General features: G+C 32.5%; 1 protein-coding gene across 4 annotated transcripts; it reads right to left on the bottom strand.

Annotated features, from left to right (window-relative positions):
* Window positions 1–2269: 2269 nt before the first annotated feature.
* LOC137811046 (MLO-like protein 8) lies at window positions 2270–9251 on the bottom strand. Of its 4 annotated transcripts, none has more exons than XM_068612615.2 (15): window positions 8721–9251; window positions 8052–8109; window positions 7724–7953; window positions 7248–7364; window positions 7081–7141; window positions 6864–6952; window positions 6548–6622; window positions 6363–6451; window positions 6215–6264; window positions 6091–6131; window positions 5835–6008; window positions 5417–5452; window positions 5259–5326; window positions 5054–5114; window positions 2270–2767 (listed from the first exon to the last, which is right to left on the bottom strand). In XM_068612615.2, the coding sequence occupies exons 1-15, from the start codon at window positions 8934–8936 to the stop codon at window positions 2318–2320; spliced, it is 1815 nt and encodes a 604-aa protein (XP_068468716.1). In that variant the 5' UTR covers window positions 8937–9251; the 3' UTR covers window positions 2270–2317. The 4 variants fall into 4 exon arrangements, 3 of the variants coding, with proteins under 3 accessions (XP_068468716.1, XP_068468717.1, XP_090154548.1); XM_068612616.2 differs by having other exon boundaries at window positions 8052–8125; window positions 8721–9248; XM_090298422.1 differs by lacking the exon at window positions 2270–2767 and adding an exon at window positions 4238–4604.
* Between the last annotated feature and the right edge of the window lie 7071 nt (window positions 9252–16322).

The following is a 16322-nucleotide window of genomic DNA, read 5'->3' as shown; positions in this document are numbered from 1 at the left end:
CCACTCGGTCCCCTTGCAACTCCGCGTGGCTTTGCCTGCAACTGTCGCGCGCTACTGTCGCTCCGCTGCTGCACACCACTACTGCCTCCACTCCTCCTTTACATTAAAAAATAAATGCAGGCCAACCCGCATGCAGGGCGGGTCATGAAAACTAGGTCACATTTTTTATGCGGGACGGGCCAACCTGACCCGCATTTTGCGGGCCTATGCGGGGCGAACCGACCCACCTTGCCAATCCCTCCACTGTCTCAATTATTTATTATTAATTATTATTATTTCTTTTGATATTTAATACTTTTATAGAATTATTTTTAGATTATATGTTTATTTTATATTTTCTAACATAATCTTAATTTGCCAATTGGATTCCAATGGATAAGGAATGTACTACCATGCCTTATCTTTTTATTAGCATTACAAAAAGTAACAAATATTTTATTGAATTCCTTTATATTCAAATTTTCAATAAAAAAAAAGTAACAAACATTTTTATTGAATTTCTAAAAAAAAAAACATTGTACACGAGCTGACCTTTATGCATGGCAGGACAGAGAAATCAGATTGACCCGCATTTTACGGACCAAATGCAAGACAAGTCAGCCCGCATTGTCATCCCTAATAATTTATGATATTAAAAATTAAAATAAAATCTCTTTGCATTGATTTTTAAAATAAATATAAGAATAAAAATTAAACATATCATAACACTTATGTTTATATTTAAATAAATATTAAAAAACCATTAACAACACAAATTTACATACATAACAAAAAATAAAATAAAAAATACATATAATATGAACATAAGACTCATGATTTTTATTATCATCACCTACTATAATAAGTAGTCCTAAATATATAAACGAAACACTCATGATTTTGTAATTTAAAAAGCTGCTAAAAACCATTTAATAATATTATGCTCTATTCTTATAATTGTTATAGAATTGACCTTAAGTCCCAAGGTCAATTTCACAACATTTAAGGATGTTATTTATAACCAAAATGTTTTGTGTTTCTACACACAGATATGTGTCATTAACAAAATTGTAACATGTTCATTTATATTTTCACTATTAATAATCCTGAACATATGAATGAAGACTGCATTTAATTTATAATTTTGTATAGGATTTCGTGTACTTTTTAAAAAAAAATTCATATAATGTTGGAGATCCCACATCGACTAGAGATGAGGACAATTCATTGTATATAAGTGAGTGTAAACCTCACCTCATTAGCCAATTTTATGAGGTTGTTTTCGCAAAGTGGGTTTTCCTTCTAACAATGTTAAAACCTCAAAGTTTTCTAGCAATGTGTTATATGCTTTTACTTCAATCCATTGTATTATATAGGACAATCTCACCCAAAAGGGGAATGTAACACTTGTAGTTGTGTAAAACAGGACAACTAAATATGTTAACATATAATTTTATAAAATATCTTACAAATAACATGAGTCTGTACTTATTCAAACCTTTGGATTTGTTTTATCTTAGATATAAGAATTATAAAGGACGCATTACTTTCTCTCAGCCATTTTTCACAATTATGGAAGTTTTTTTACTACTGTCATCATATCTACTTTGACAATATCCCAGGACAATTTTATAAAATTAAAGCTAAACCCATAATTTTTGTAAATATACAGACTCTTTTTCTAATTACAAGTATTTTAGTCTAAAGCAGAAATAACTCTATAAATTAAAACTCATACAAAAAAAACATCGCTTTTAATTTGAATGAAAAAAGTACTGTCAATTTTATTAAATAAATTGTCAACATTTATAAAATTGAATGACAATTTTACATTAATATTATGTAAAGATAAGTTGTTTATATCTTCAGTATCCGTGTATATCTACTTCTGCTTTTAATTTTGCGTATATAAAGTTTATATCTACTCACCTATATTACATATGTTTTATCTCATCCTGTAATGTTACTTGAGTTTCTTTTATGTCAAATTAATTTTCTTTTCTTTTATTGGTTTCATTTAAAATTTCTCTTTCCTTTATTTTTAATTAAATTTTCATTTTATTAAACTACGTTAAACCCTAAACCCTAATGGTCTCAGATATAATATATACATTAGTCAAGGTCACGTCAATTAATACATTTATAATCTAAGAGATTAAAATATTACAACTAATACCTCAAATAAAAATACAATTAAATTTAAGCCTTGCATACATATATACATACATATACATACATATATATATATATATATATATATATAATCCATATCTAATTATAAGATACCATATAATCTAGAAAGTGTAAAATAAATGAAACAAAAAATATGAGTATATGATTATATGCCATGTGGTGTGGTGGTTATTTCCACAGGGTCACTAGGTTTGACTTTAACAAATGAGAAATCAGATTCTTCACTAGAGTTGTTTTCTCCCTCAGTGCGGTGTTCATGTTCTTGTAGTTGTTGGTGATCAGCATGATTCATTCTCACAATGAAGCTGGTTGTTTGGGACAACTCAGGCGACAACTCAACATCGGACTCATATTCATGATCTTGATCCTCGTACGTTGAAGAGCGGGTGGAGTGACCAGTGGTTTTGTAACGGTGAAGTGTGGGCCCAGAAGGGTGCACTGTTGAAGTTGAAGCAGTGGGGCTTCCATATACTGATTCTGCATTGGACTTTCCTAGCTTCACCACCCTTTGCTTCTTTTTCACAGCCATATGCCATTTCTTCAGAGCCTTGTTTGTTTGCTCGTCAAATATTGCTGTCTTCATCCTTGAACCCATCTGCGTGTTTACAGTCATCAACGGTCACCAATTACCCAATGAGAATGTTCATAGCTTGCATGCATATATAATAATAAGCTCACCATATGTAACTTTTTAGCAGATGTATGTTTCTGGTTTTGCTGGGCTATTGGCTGAAAAATATATAGCCTAGCAGGGGACCTGTTTTTGGGTATTGTAGGAAGTGTGGGTGGTTTTGTATAATAATTAGAAAATTCTCCATTTTATTTATTTATTTATTTGTTATTTAACTATTTGTTGATAAAAAAAAATAATGCTTACACACAAACCGTTGCATAAAATAAACTTAAATGTTTAGTAGTTATATTCAAAATAATATCAATAATACTTTTTTTTATTATTGAAAATGCAAAAACAAAATTTATATGCACAAAGTGCTTATTAAACTACTTACATTTTTAATTTAAATATTTTTTTAAAAAATAGACACATTGAAAAATAACTAAATTTGTACTTTAATTGTTTCAATTGATATATTTGATGTATTGTATGCTTTAAAACTCAAAATTTTATTATAATTTTATTTTAAAAAACATCTCAAAGGATTAAAAGAGAGATGTGTATATAAATTGTTTTAAACTTCGACTCTTAAACAATGTGAGACTATTAAGTGTATCAGAAGAAACTCCCCAAGTCAATAACTAAGGGAAGGCTAAGACAACGAGAGTTTGTCTTCACTATTTGGTAACGACTTCAAGAATACTCAATTCGCGCTATCGCACACCTCCGCCGAAATGAACTTGACCATAGTGTTAGAACACACATAAAATGAGAAGACGAACTCCTTAACATATTTGCTTGAGGTATACTGGAAGGGGTAGCTTGCAACTTCCCCGAGTAACCAAAAGTACTCAAGGTCGATAATTAAAGGAAATTTATCCTTTCATTTCCTCTAGGTCAAGCTCGACTTGACGGTTTCCAACACCTCTTGAGGGAGAGCCTTATGTTTCCCTTTGAGGATAGCAACGACCATGTTAGCCACCAGTGGAGCAAAAATCGGGCTAGAGAAGAAAGTTCCTCCATTGAATCCCCCTCCGTAGAAAATGAATCAGTACGACTCGAGATGGTTCTTCTCTAATGACAACAACCTCCCTGTTTACCAGCTGTTGTTCTCATTAGAGGAATTACTAATAGAAGAAGAGGAAGTCTTAGAGTGTACCTAAAAGGAAAAAGACAAAATGGCAGAAAAAATAACTATACATGCTCACACGAAGATTCTGATAGACGCACAAGCAAACACGAAGGATTTAAACTATGATAATGGCAGGTGAAGGTTTAAAACACTTCGCTTTTGAGAGCTAAGTGATGCTCAAGCGTCATGTTATAGGGCAACATGACACGAAAAGTGAAACGTCAGAAATCAAAAGCGACGTAACGTCTTGATGAAGTAAAAACTATCATTAATGCATATTGGGAATCACACTCTCTCACGAGAAGTCATGATGACTAGAAAAGTTTGCTAAATAAACTCGATCACATGAAAGGTCGCAAAACATTGATCTTAAAAGATGGTTATGAAAATAGAACCTCGAAACTAATCACTCAAGTCGATATTTGACAAGCACTAAAAACTAGTTCATCCACCAAATTTGTCCACGGGCACCTCATTTATGGATTATGAGCTTATGTACTATCCGACCTTGAGATATTTGGAGGTGTGCAATCCGCCTTCGAGATATTTGGAGATAATGTATAAAATATTATCTACAATCTAAACAGCTTGGACTTCCATATATAACGGGTTTGGTGACCATTATTCGGAAGATTCAGTTTGGCTTCCCCAAAGCACCACTCTTTCCACCTCGGGAGAACCATGCTGCATTCCGGTAAGAACAATAAGATTTGTTCTGAATTGTTTGGTTAAAACAACTTGTGTCTAGTAAGAAGCAATGACAATTATATTCGACGCATGTATTTCCTCTTTGTTCCTCTTGAAAAGGACACCAATTAAATTTTTAAATAAATGAAAGTAAGTGAAAAGTAAAAAAATACATGTAACTTGACTATGAGAATCTACTACCATAAAGAGAATCTACTAATGAAATACTTTTTAGACAGTGCCGTGAATGCACGCAACAGATGTCGAACCATTAATATTTGTGTGTTCTATCTAAAGGTGTTTTGGGTGTGTAGGCGATTCCATTTTTGTGTTTTACTCTCCAACACTTTTTCGGATAAACAACACTGGTGTTATATGTCTCTTCTATGCTAAGTTCATGCTAGCCCAATATATTATTTAATGAAATAAAAACGTGTAGGGTATACCTGAGTTAAAAGAGCATATAATGGAAGAGTGATATAGCTGCAGAGGCATAGCATCACAATCCTGTATAAACCCCGTGAGAATTAATCAAATTAATTATGATATTGTCGGAGGCATCTTCTTAACTAGTATTCTTTTCAAAAGCAAAGAGATAGCCTCAAATAACAACATAAGGCAAAAATCGAGTATTTCAGAAGAAAAGGTTACCCTAAAGCTACTTTAATTGTTGCAAGCTTGTAATCATTACGGAAACAGTTTCTAACCCCAAAAGAATACTGCAAAGAAAGAAAGTGTTCTTTGATTATTCAAGAATATAGACAATAAAAACAAGATATATGTTACTATAGTGTCGTGAGCTTCATTACCCATATCCACAAGATATATGTTACTTGGAACGCATTCTGCAAGAGTAAGATAATCGATTAGCTGTTAACTTTTCTAAAACATAAAATAAAGCTCCATCAGAAGTACAAAGGTTTAATCGGCAGTTTGATGTCATTGCTAACAGCACATCCATCAAGTTCTTTCAAATTGCATTCAATAAATTTGAATTTGCAAATTCAAAACGACTGGAAAATATCATTGCTCCTGTGCTGCTTAATAGTTTATCGGAAAAGAATATGATTTTCCTGAACATGATAAGGTTACATTTAACTACAAAGTCAAGGCTTATTTGGAAACAAGCTAGAAGAGATTTTGAGAATCTCTATGCGAAAATGTAGTTTTTTTCAGTAAAAAGGTTTTCAAATAGTTTCTAATACTGAAAGGAAATCCATTGAATACCTGGAACAAAGCAAAGTGGATAAGATGAAGGACTAACTGTGGCTGACCAAACCAAAAGTATTTGTCTGAGCCTTGGACAAGAGGCATTCCTTGGACAACTGCATGTCTTTCGGTGATTTCAATAGCCATCTTTGCCAATATGGCTTGAAGTTTTGTTCCAACTGCCAAAATTATCTGCAACCAATCAAATGACTTGTAATTGTAGGTCCCAGCCACCCAAGTTGAGAATTTCATAGACAGAGAACAGAATGCTCACAACAACAGGAATTACGGATACCCAAAGTGTAGTACGCCATCCTGGAAATTATATTAATTGAACTTAGTTGAATTTTCAACTCCAGAATTAACCATAGGACACCAAAGACAAACAAGTTGCTCACCATTAACATTGATGAGAAGGTAAACTACAACTGATGCCCAGAGGATAGGACTGTCAACAACATAGTTAGCACACATGTCAAATCTACAAGGAAAAACCTTACATAATAACATAAGGCTGCATGTACATTTTACCGTTGTTAGTGTTACCTGACTCCTACAACCACCTTGAAGTCATCTTCAAATGATCTTTTGATATACTTTTGGAAATTAAATTTACTTCCAGGAGCCAGGTGTACCTATATATATTTACATATAATTTCACTGACAATATAGAAGAAAAGGTAAATCCACAACCAAAAGAACATATTCTTCTACTAAAAGTGTTGACTCACAGTGATAAACCCGTTCCGCAAAGTCAGGTAATCCGTCTTATTTACAGACCTATAAAACTGCCTAAAGAAGCAGCCCTGAAATTGGAAAATGAAAGATGTGTTATATCATTACTTTAAATAAGCTTGAGAAATACATTTGACATGCAAAATTGGCTACAATGGGCCAACTTTGATTTTCTAAACATGCTCAATTTATTAATCAAATTGGTGCCACTAAAGTACCACCTTTCTGTTTCTTTAATAAAATAACATATCTATGACGGTGCCTTTATCTTGTTAGCAAAACTAGACAAGAGATTAGTAAGAGGGTGCCTACAATATAGAAGAAAATGGGAATCCTTGTCCATAAATCGGCATGGGCTCTCACGAACGATGTTTCATGAGTAAGCCTAAATCTTGAAGCAGCTGCACACATAAACAGGAAGTGCTAAAATATATATATGCATGAGGTTTCATGCAATACTAATAGTATTTCCAAGATTAAGCTTTGAAGTGAAATTGAAGGAAGACATATAAATTGTTGTAACCCATACCAGTGGCGAACTCATAATTATGAGTTGAAGTCTCTGCCTCCCATGCCTTCCATCCACGTATCTGCAGAAAGAAAACTCTCAGGTTTGGAACTTTTACAGAACTATAACATCACAGAAATGGAAGAAACATCTGAGTTAGTCTAAAAGATAAAAAATAACAAACAGACCTTTAGTCTTCCAAGAAGCATTGTGATAGCACTGTAAAGCACATGTAAGACTGCTAAGAAGAATATGAGGATGTGTAACTGGTGCAAACCATTCACGGATAAAAGTGGCTCGTATCCCTGTAACCACCAACAGTAAGCAGCTATTTTAGGAGATAAAATCGCAAATAAAGTCAGACAATGAAAAATAAATTCTTTAACTATAAATAAATAAGATACGTCAAAATACCATTATAACTATAAAGAAGAGGTTGTTATTTGCATAAGAAAAGACTATGAATAAACATTGAGAATCACTTATAAAAATTATTATTATTCTTTACAACAATTGATAAAAGAACTACCTGATAAACAATTGTTTTCAAACAGAAAATTCTTCAAGGCACTATTTAGTTTTCAAAAACGAACAGAGAATAGATGATCATAAACAACCAAGTTTAACTTACAAAACGAAAAACAATAAGGGAACATAGTTATACCTCATTGCTGCATTTAAACGAGATACTATCAGCTGCTAAATATCTACGTTCATAAGACAAAAGTTTCCTACGATGTTTCTCTCCATCATCATTTGATGCCTTTTCAGCATCCTTATATTTATATGGACATGGCAACATTTTGTCTGCCATCTTTTCAGGAATACATATTTTGACAATGTAGCTCTGCCCGAAAGTCAAAAGCAGTGAAATGAAACCCAAAATCATCAACTCTGCAACAAAAAAAATGAATAAAATATACTACAATATGACAAGTGAAATGATTATTTCACATAAAGCTCGAACAGAAGCCTTTGACTTGAATTATTACCAGCCTTGACCTTCTCCAGAGCTTCGAGCAAAGCCTTCTTTTGCTTTTTTCCAAGCCACTGAACAAACTTTCAACTGGTGAGGGACAGAATACCCCAACAAGAGAATTCCAAAAAACACCCATCATGATCATTGATCACAACAAGGAAAAACGGAAAAGAGACAGAAAAAAATCCCACTCCTATGGAAACATAAAACAGAACCATAACAAACAAAAACCTCTATTTAAAATTGTGGTAACAACAACTTGCATGAATTATTATAACCATAAATTGAAGAAGAAAACTCTTAATTTCGATTGAATCAGTTTATCTGTATGGAAGAAGACAAACTTTCAATTTAAATTCGTGTTTTGAAAATTTCTCACTAAGGCAAACCAAAGGAGCCACAAAAACGTGATAAGTCACATAATGCCACAGTTAACTGTAAACTAATCATCTAGAGGGGAAAAAGAAAAAGAAAAATAAAAGAAAAAGACTTTGATATTAGAAATTAAGTTAAAGGAGACAAATTGGGGGCAAGAGGTACCGTATTTTATTTTTTCTGAAACGGATTGAAGAGATGGAGAAAAGACAGTTGAATTCAGTAGCAAACGCACAGCGAGAGATTTAATGAAAACATAATTAAAGAAAGAGAGATTCAGAGTTTCGTTCATTCATTAATTGCGTACCGTCCCAACTTTGTGGAGACTTTTTTCGAGTGTTATGGATATCAAAATGAAAACAGTGCAGACGACAGCAACGGCCCACGTTGGTGTCTGGTCGAGCTCTTTGGAACTGCTGCCACTTTCACTCGCTGCCATGGCCGAACCTCCAGACCATAATAACCACCAAGGCAACACCACTACCACACAAGAAAGCAGCTTTCTAAACTTTGAACTATTCATGGAAAATATTAGAACGAGGGGAAAATTGGGTTGCGTGAAAGAAATTTTTTAATGTTTCATGTGGGAATTATGTGTCGGTGTTCCTTAGGAAGAGAATATAAAGCAAGAGACTTTATGAAGGGATTGTGAGTGTTAGCTAAAAGGGTGAAAGGAACATGAGAGGCTCGGAAAAGGGTATGTGGAGATCGGAGAAGAAGCAAGTGCTGTTGGAGTAGTGGCGGGTTCGGTCACCCGCTTCAGACGGTCTCCATTGTTATAGAATTTCTATTGTTTTAAGAAGAAAATACAAATATGGCAATTTATTCTCTCCTTATTAAAGCAGAGTGATTCCCATAATGTAAAATATATTCACTATAGAATCAAAATATTAATATTTTAATATTTTATTTTTTTAACTTAAATTACCAATATATATTATTATATATTATTTTCAGGTGGTGTATTTTTTGTGTGGTTGTAAAAACATAGTTTTTCTTATTATTAGAGATATCACCTTAAATATTAATACACACGAGATTCTTTATACGAGGACAAGGGTGTTCAGTGTTCACAAGTTGGCCTCTGCTAAGATTTAAAGTTAAATTAAATCTGAAACAATTTTATTTAATTCGGGTTCACTTACGCTAAAAATTAAATTATTTCAAAAATTGTTCAAATTTATTATTTTATATATTCTTTATTTACTCAAATGTAAGACCAAAATATATTTTTTAATTACTAAAATATTTAATATTTCTATGATAATCATTCATGGAAAAAAATGGTTGAAAAATAAATAAATTATATAGTTGGTTTGGTTTAAACTTGAAATAAAGAATATAACTAAAAATTGATAACAATAATTTAATTTGTTGATAAAATAAATCAGATCAAATAAGCTTCCTCAGTGTTTTTATTTTATTTTAATAAGAAAAGTTTGAGCTGAGAGACTGGTCCATTGGTTGATTAATTATAAACAGGACTTCTTCGAGCAATTCCATGGTTGACTGAATTAATTACCTTAGTATACTGAAATTAATATAATTTTTAATGTCTTTCTTTTTACACGTTCTGTATTTGCATAGGTTTTGATGTTGAAAATTAAATAATGCAGATCAAATGGGGTTGTGCTGATACATGTTAATATAAATCAAAAGGGGAAAAAAGAATAATGTTATGCCACACATTTTGAGGAGAACCGAAGGATTTAATGACATGTGGTGAAACTAATAGGTAGATCTACCAAAACAAATTTGTGGATTCCATTTGAGTTTACTTATTTTTTTATTAAACTCCCTTGAAACTGTAATTAAAATAGTTCTGTAAGTACAATTTAATTTTGTAACGATTCCATTTCAGTCTGTATAGTAAAATTAAAATTGAAGTCAACTTTATAAAGGATGCCAATCTTAAATAAAATAATATCATTTTTAATTTTGATCATTATTTTATTTATCCTCGATGTAACAATTATTGAACTTGATATTATTAAAATAATTCAATATATAAATTTACAATTTTTAGTATAAAAACATTTTATGTTTGTAATCCAATAATATCTTACAACTATTTTATATAGGGTATTGTATTAACAAATAGTTTTAGAGTAAAAATAATATATTTTAAATTATACATATTTTGTTATTAAATTGAAAAGATATATAAATAGAAAATATAAAGTTATTTTTTATGTTTCATTTTAAAGTAATTATTATTTTTTTAGAAAAAAAATTTCTTTCTTCTACTTTCTCCAACTTTCTAAATCCCTAAGTAATCATATTAATATTGAAGTTCATCATTAAATTTTTTTCAACGAAGATTATCCTCTTTCTTTGGTTAGAGTTTTTAAAAAGTAAGTTCATTTCATCTCTCTCTTCCTTTGAGTCATTTTTGAACTAGTATCTTCAATATAGACTTTGCATGTCGTGTTTAATAGTCAAGTGATATAGTTACATATTTAATCATGACTCTTTGGTACATGTTAAACTATCATTAACTTTGCAGGATTTGTTTGTAAATACATCTACTTCTTCTTAAGTAAAAGAAACAAATTTTAATTTTCAGTAAAAATTTTAGATTAAAAAGTCAAAATGTGAGATATGAGTTGACGTAATCATCAATTTTAATTTATACAATCCTCCGACGTACTTGAAGATTAGAGTGTGAAACATATTAGCAATACAATTACGCATAAACATATTTGAAATTATAATTAAAAAGTACTTGGATTTTTTCATAAATTTACATATGTATAAACTAAAAAAAAATTAGTATATAAAATTAAAAAGGTACCCAAAGTAAAAAAACAACTTTTATATTCATTATTATATAATACTTCAACATTAGAGTGTCAAACATACGTGTTGAATATTTTTAGCAAACCGACACTCTAAACGGCCAAAAATGCTGAATCATTTATATTCGATTTCGTGTTTCAAACTTTGCATCATCACTGTGGAGCCAAGTCTCATTCTGACGGTTATTACAACCAAATCAAATTTTAATGACACCACACAACTCTCATATTTTATGTTTTTTTTTAACTACAATACTGTAAAATAATTATAGTCGAAAACAACACACAAAAAGTAACAATGATATGGTAAAATCATAAAAATAAAAAATAATCAAGTGTGTATTTTCTTCTAATATGACTTAATTTTTTGGAAATTCATTTTTTATACCTTTTAATATACTTCTTAATTTATGTAATATTAGTTTTTTTATATCTAATCTCTTCTTCAATTAACCGATAAAAAGTTTGTTTTCACATTCTCAAGTTCCATTTTTTGCAACTTAAAAGTTCTTTTCTTCCCATACTCCAATTTTTTTCTTACTAACTTTCAATAAAATTCATGTTACATTTAAATCTCTTCATCTACATCTCAAATTTAATATTATAAAAATAAATATACATTGAACATATATTAAAATTAATAAGCATATTAGTAAGTAAAATAATAAAAACTATAATAATAATAATAATTTTGTAATTTAATAAAATAAAACAACGTGTTCCTATATAATGTATTTTCACTAGTGTTAATAAATGTGGTAGATTTAATTTTATTCTAAATTTATGTATTCACATGCATACTAATAAAAATGGACATATTAAAAGTTTGAATGGAACAAATCGCCATGAACATATATGATTTTGAGTCATTGAAAAATATGTTTTACATTTCAAACCCAAAATAAAAGAGAAAAGAAGAAGTTGGTAAAGTAGAAGGTGGGGTCAAACTATCATTTTTGTTCTTTAAATTCCAATTATTTTTCTAGTGTACTTTTGTCGTATAGAAACCTAACACTAGGTACAACAACCATGTTCAACCATGAATTAGAAACAATGTATGTATTTGCAGAATGAGTGAAATATACTTTTCGAATGTACTATTATAATGTCAATATATATTCATCTTTTCCCTTAAAAAACTTAATTTTAAATTATCTTTTAAGTAAACTTTTACTTCTTCATTACTCTTACAAAACAAAGAAAAATATAAAAATGTGAACAAAATACTTTCAACTAGTTATAATTATTGTGGCTGGTGATTGTTATCTTCAAGATTCAAATATTTTAAATTAAAATTTAAGATCTTCCAAAATAAATTTATTTAATAAAATTTGTGGTAAGCTCGTAAAACTGTGGATTAATTCTGTTAAACTTGCACAGATTCAGCTGAATTATTTTTAGGATGATAAATGTTTTAAAATTGAACCCACTATATTCACCTCAATTTGTAGTCTCTTCTTCAACTCATGTGTTATAATAAAATTAAATTAAAAATATAAAATATATTTAAAACTACAATATTAATTTTGTAACATTTAAAAAAAATGTCATTGTAAAATAAAATAAAGTATATCTAGAAAGTACATTATTATTATTTTTTGTATATGATGATGTCATCTAACTCAAACTATTTTTAACATAACTTTTTTATATATGAGATCTATACAAATATTTTAAATAAATTTTAACTAAAAAATGTGTTTCTTTAAATATAGTGGAATATATATTTATTCCTTTTTCCATTTCCCATCCTTCATGATCTAATAATCTAACATTCTGTGTAAATGCAAGAAAAAACGTGAGTTTCATGATGCTCAGAACATGGTGAGAACTAACTCAGAATCATCATTTAAATATAGTATAACAAATTGAGATTAGTCAAAGCAATATAATATATGGATAGATAGATAGATATTATAAATTATATTAAGATGAGATTACACTTATGTCTTTTAATAAATAATATTTATATTCTTTTAATTTTGAAATAGATATTTGTTTGTTTTTAATAAACTATTTATTGACATATTTTTAGTTTTTAAATATATATTCATCTGCCGAATCCTTTTGATAAATGATGTTTACTTCTTTTATATTTTGAATAAAATAATATTCACTTTTTTTTATTTTATTTAAAAATATTATATTACTTTAAATTTACATAAAAATGAAAAGTTTAAATTACAATTCTTTATGAACAAAACTTTAAAAAAGATATAAATATAAAATGTAGATTTTCATTCAAAATACAAGTTTCATACTTTTTAATATTAATTAGGAAAATAATCCGTCATAGAAATATTACAATAAAATTTTATGTTTGTAAACTTGTATTGCCCGCTGAATAATACGCACGACAAAAACATTATTTTGCAAAGAACTTTTATCGTGATATGTATTATATGGTTTGTAAATTAGAAAGTACCAAATGCGACTTAGAGAAAAAATCAATAATAAGGGTAATATTTATATTCAAATTTGAAAAGTATTTCAACACTCTAAAAAGAAGAAGAAAAAAATACTATTTTATTTATTTTTTAATTCTTTCACTCTTAATCTATGACAATGTTATTTGACTAACTAGTTGAATTAATAAGTCAATTATTATTATTCATCATGTCAACAAGAGATATAAAGAAATACTTAAAAGCAACTTGTTTATAAATTTAAAATTAATTTATGTGCAGATTAAAGATAAAAGTTTTAAAAGATTATATGATAGAATTTTTGTAATATTTCTAATTTTATCACCTTAAGAATTATAGTTGTACATGGCAGACCTCAGTCATCTGCCTGAGAGAAAGACATCGGACATCGGTGGACTGATAGCAATAGTGGGCCACGTAAGCTGGGTCCCACGAACAGTATGAGTTAATATGAGTTAACACTCAGATACCAAAAGGACCTAAGTCACGAGAAGATCATGCATGGGGTGTGTATGGTACATTCGGGTACGACACAAGCAAGTGTTCCTTGGAGGCACTAAGACCCGTTAGGGTTAGGGTTTCCAGGGGAAGACTGCATGCATGACACGTGAATACTTAGGGCACCCGCAGAACAGATGATGTCGCAACGCTGGTACATGAGTAGGTACCTTGGCGGCTACGCTATTAGGTTTATGCATTCTAGAAAAGGGAAATCCTATGTGCTAGATTACGTTGAGATTGTGTAATAGCGGTGCAAGGACATTCTCCCAGAAACCCTAAGCCCACTAAGAGACGTGAGAACAACACAAAAGTAACCCTAGATACAACCTATAAAGAGGGTGGTAAGAACCCTAACAAGGTACGTCATTTCTAAGATTGAAACTGCTTTACACACATTACTGTTTCTTTAGCCCTTACAGACTTGAGCGTCGGAGTGGAAACGGCCGTAAGGACGCCCTTTGTCTTTACCGGTGAAGCGTTCTTCTGACCAGGGAAGTTCGATTCCAGACGGAGACAGGCGGGGCCAGAAGCTGTCGTCGAGTCAACCAACAACCAAGTCAATTGGCGAGAACATTTGACGCCTACCGTGGGGCCCGATAAAACTAGGTCTCATTCACAATCGTGATGAGAGCCACCAACAACATGAGGAGCACGAGGCAAGGATATGATGCGCCCTCAGGAGGGGACAACGTCACCATGCAACAACTCATGGAGACTATACGCGCCTTTCAGGAGGTGGTAGCAGCGTCCAAATTCGACTAGGATCGTTTCTAGGTTGATTTGGCCGCATCACAAGCGAACAACGAAGAGTTACACAGAACCAATGAGGAACTGCGCAAGAATTTGTAGAACGTAGGAGAACGTACAGTGGATGAGCGAGCCCCGTCATTGCCAGTTAAGGCTCACCCCATGCCATTCTCTCAGGTGATCATGGACACTGTGATACCAGCCATGTTCATGGGCCCGAAGGTCACCTTCACAGGTGTAGAGGACCCAAAGGCGCATATCACGGCGTTCCACACCCAGATGATACTCAGGAGGCTCTGACGCTGTGTATTGTAAGCTATTCATGAGCGCACTGGCAGGCACAGCGTTGGATTGGTTTGTCAGCCTTCCTGACGGACATATTACCTCATTTGATCAATTCACAACACTGTTCAGAGAACAGTACATTGTCAACCGGGCTCCCCCTCCAATCTCTTACGATCTCTTTGACATAAGACAATACCAGGGAGAGTCCTTGAAAGAGTTCTTAAACAGGTTTGGGGTGCAGGTGGTGAAACTACACATCAAGGACGAAGCCATGACGATGCACTCCTCCAAAGAAGTGCTGCCAGGACCTTAAAGCGACTCGCTGATAAGGTGTTGCCCGAAGACGTTTTGCGAGATCAGGCGTCGGGCTGGGGCACACATCGTCGCGGAGGATCAGGTCATAGAAAAACGCGGTAGCGTTGGCCCTGTCCGACCTTGGGGAAGAGGTCGACCTAAACCCATGAGGGTACATTAGGCCATGACGGAGAAGAAGGCCCTAGGAGCACAACCATCGTACGAAGCAAGAAAGCCATTGGCACGCACAAGAGAGAACACCCCACCCAGACACAATTTTCGGGGGTAACTAAAGGATCTGATCGCCATCCCCGATGTGGCCAACAGATTAAAGCCTCCAGCAAAGACTGATAAGAGGCTAGGGCCCAGTAAAAACGCTTAGTGCGAGTTCCACCAAGCCCTATGCCATAACCTACGCATTTGTCTGGCCTTGGGATTCCAGTTGGACGAATTGGTAAGAGGCGGTTTCTTAAAAGACTACCTACAAGAGTCACAGGGAGCCCTGACGACGGCGGCCCCAACAGGAGATTAGGGGCACGAGGTGCCCATTCATGGAGAAATCAACACTATCGCTGGAGGATTCTCTGGAGGAGGGTGTACCGCTTCCCAGTGGAAGAAGTACACCAAAGAAGTCATGACAGTGGAAGGGCAGAGGTCAAACCAGACGCCCGAGCCCGACCTCATCTTCATCAGAACTGACTTACAGGATGTGGTCCCACACGACAATGATCCCTCGTCTTCACCAGAACTGACTTGCAAGGATGTGGTGACAACATGCAGAAAGGTGCACCACGTCCTCGTAGATCAAGGAAGCTCCCGACGTGATGTTATGTTCGACCTTCAACGAGCTGCAGTTGT

This window comes from Phaseolus vulgaris, chromosome 2 (assembly GCF_051622355.1).
Source record: "Phaseolus vulgaris cultivar YP4 chromosome 2, ASM5162235v1, whole genome shotgun sequence".
NCBI classification, from domain to species: Eukaryota; Viridiplantae; Streptophyta; class Magnoliopsida; order Fabales; family Fabaceae; genus Phaseolus; species Phaseolus vulgaris.
This window is presented reverse-complemented; position numbering and strand designations above follow the sequence as displayed.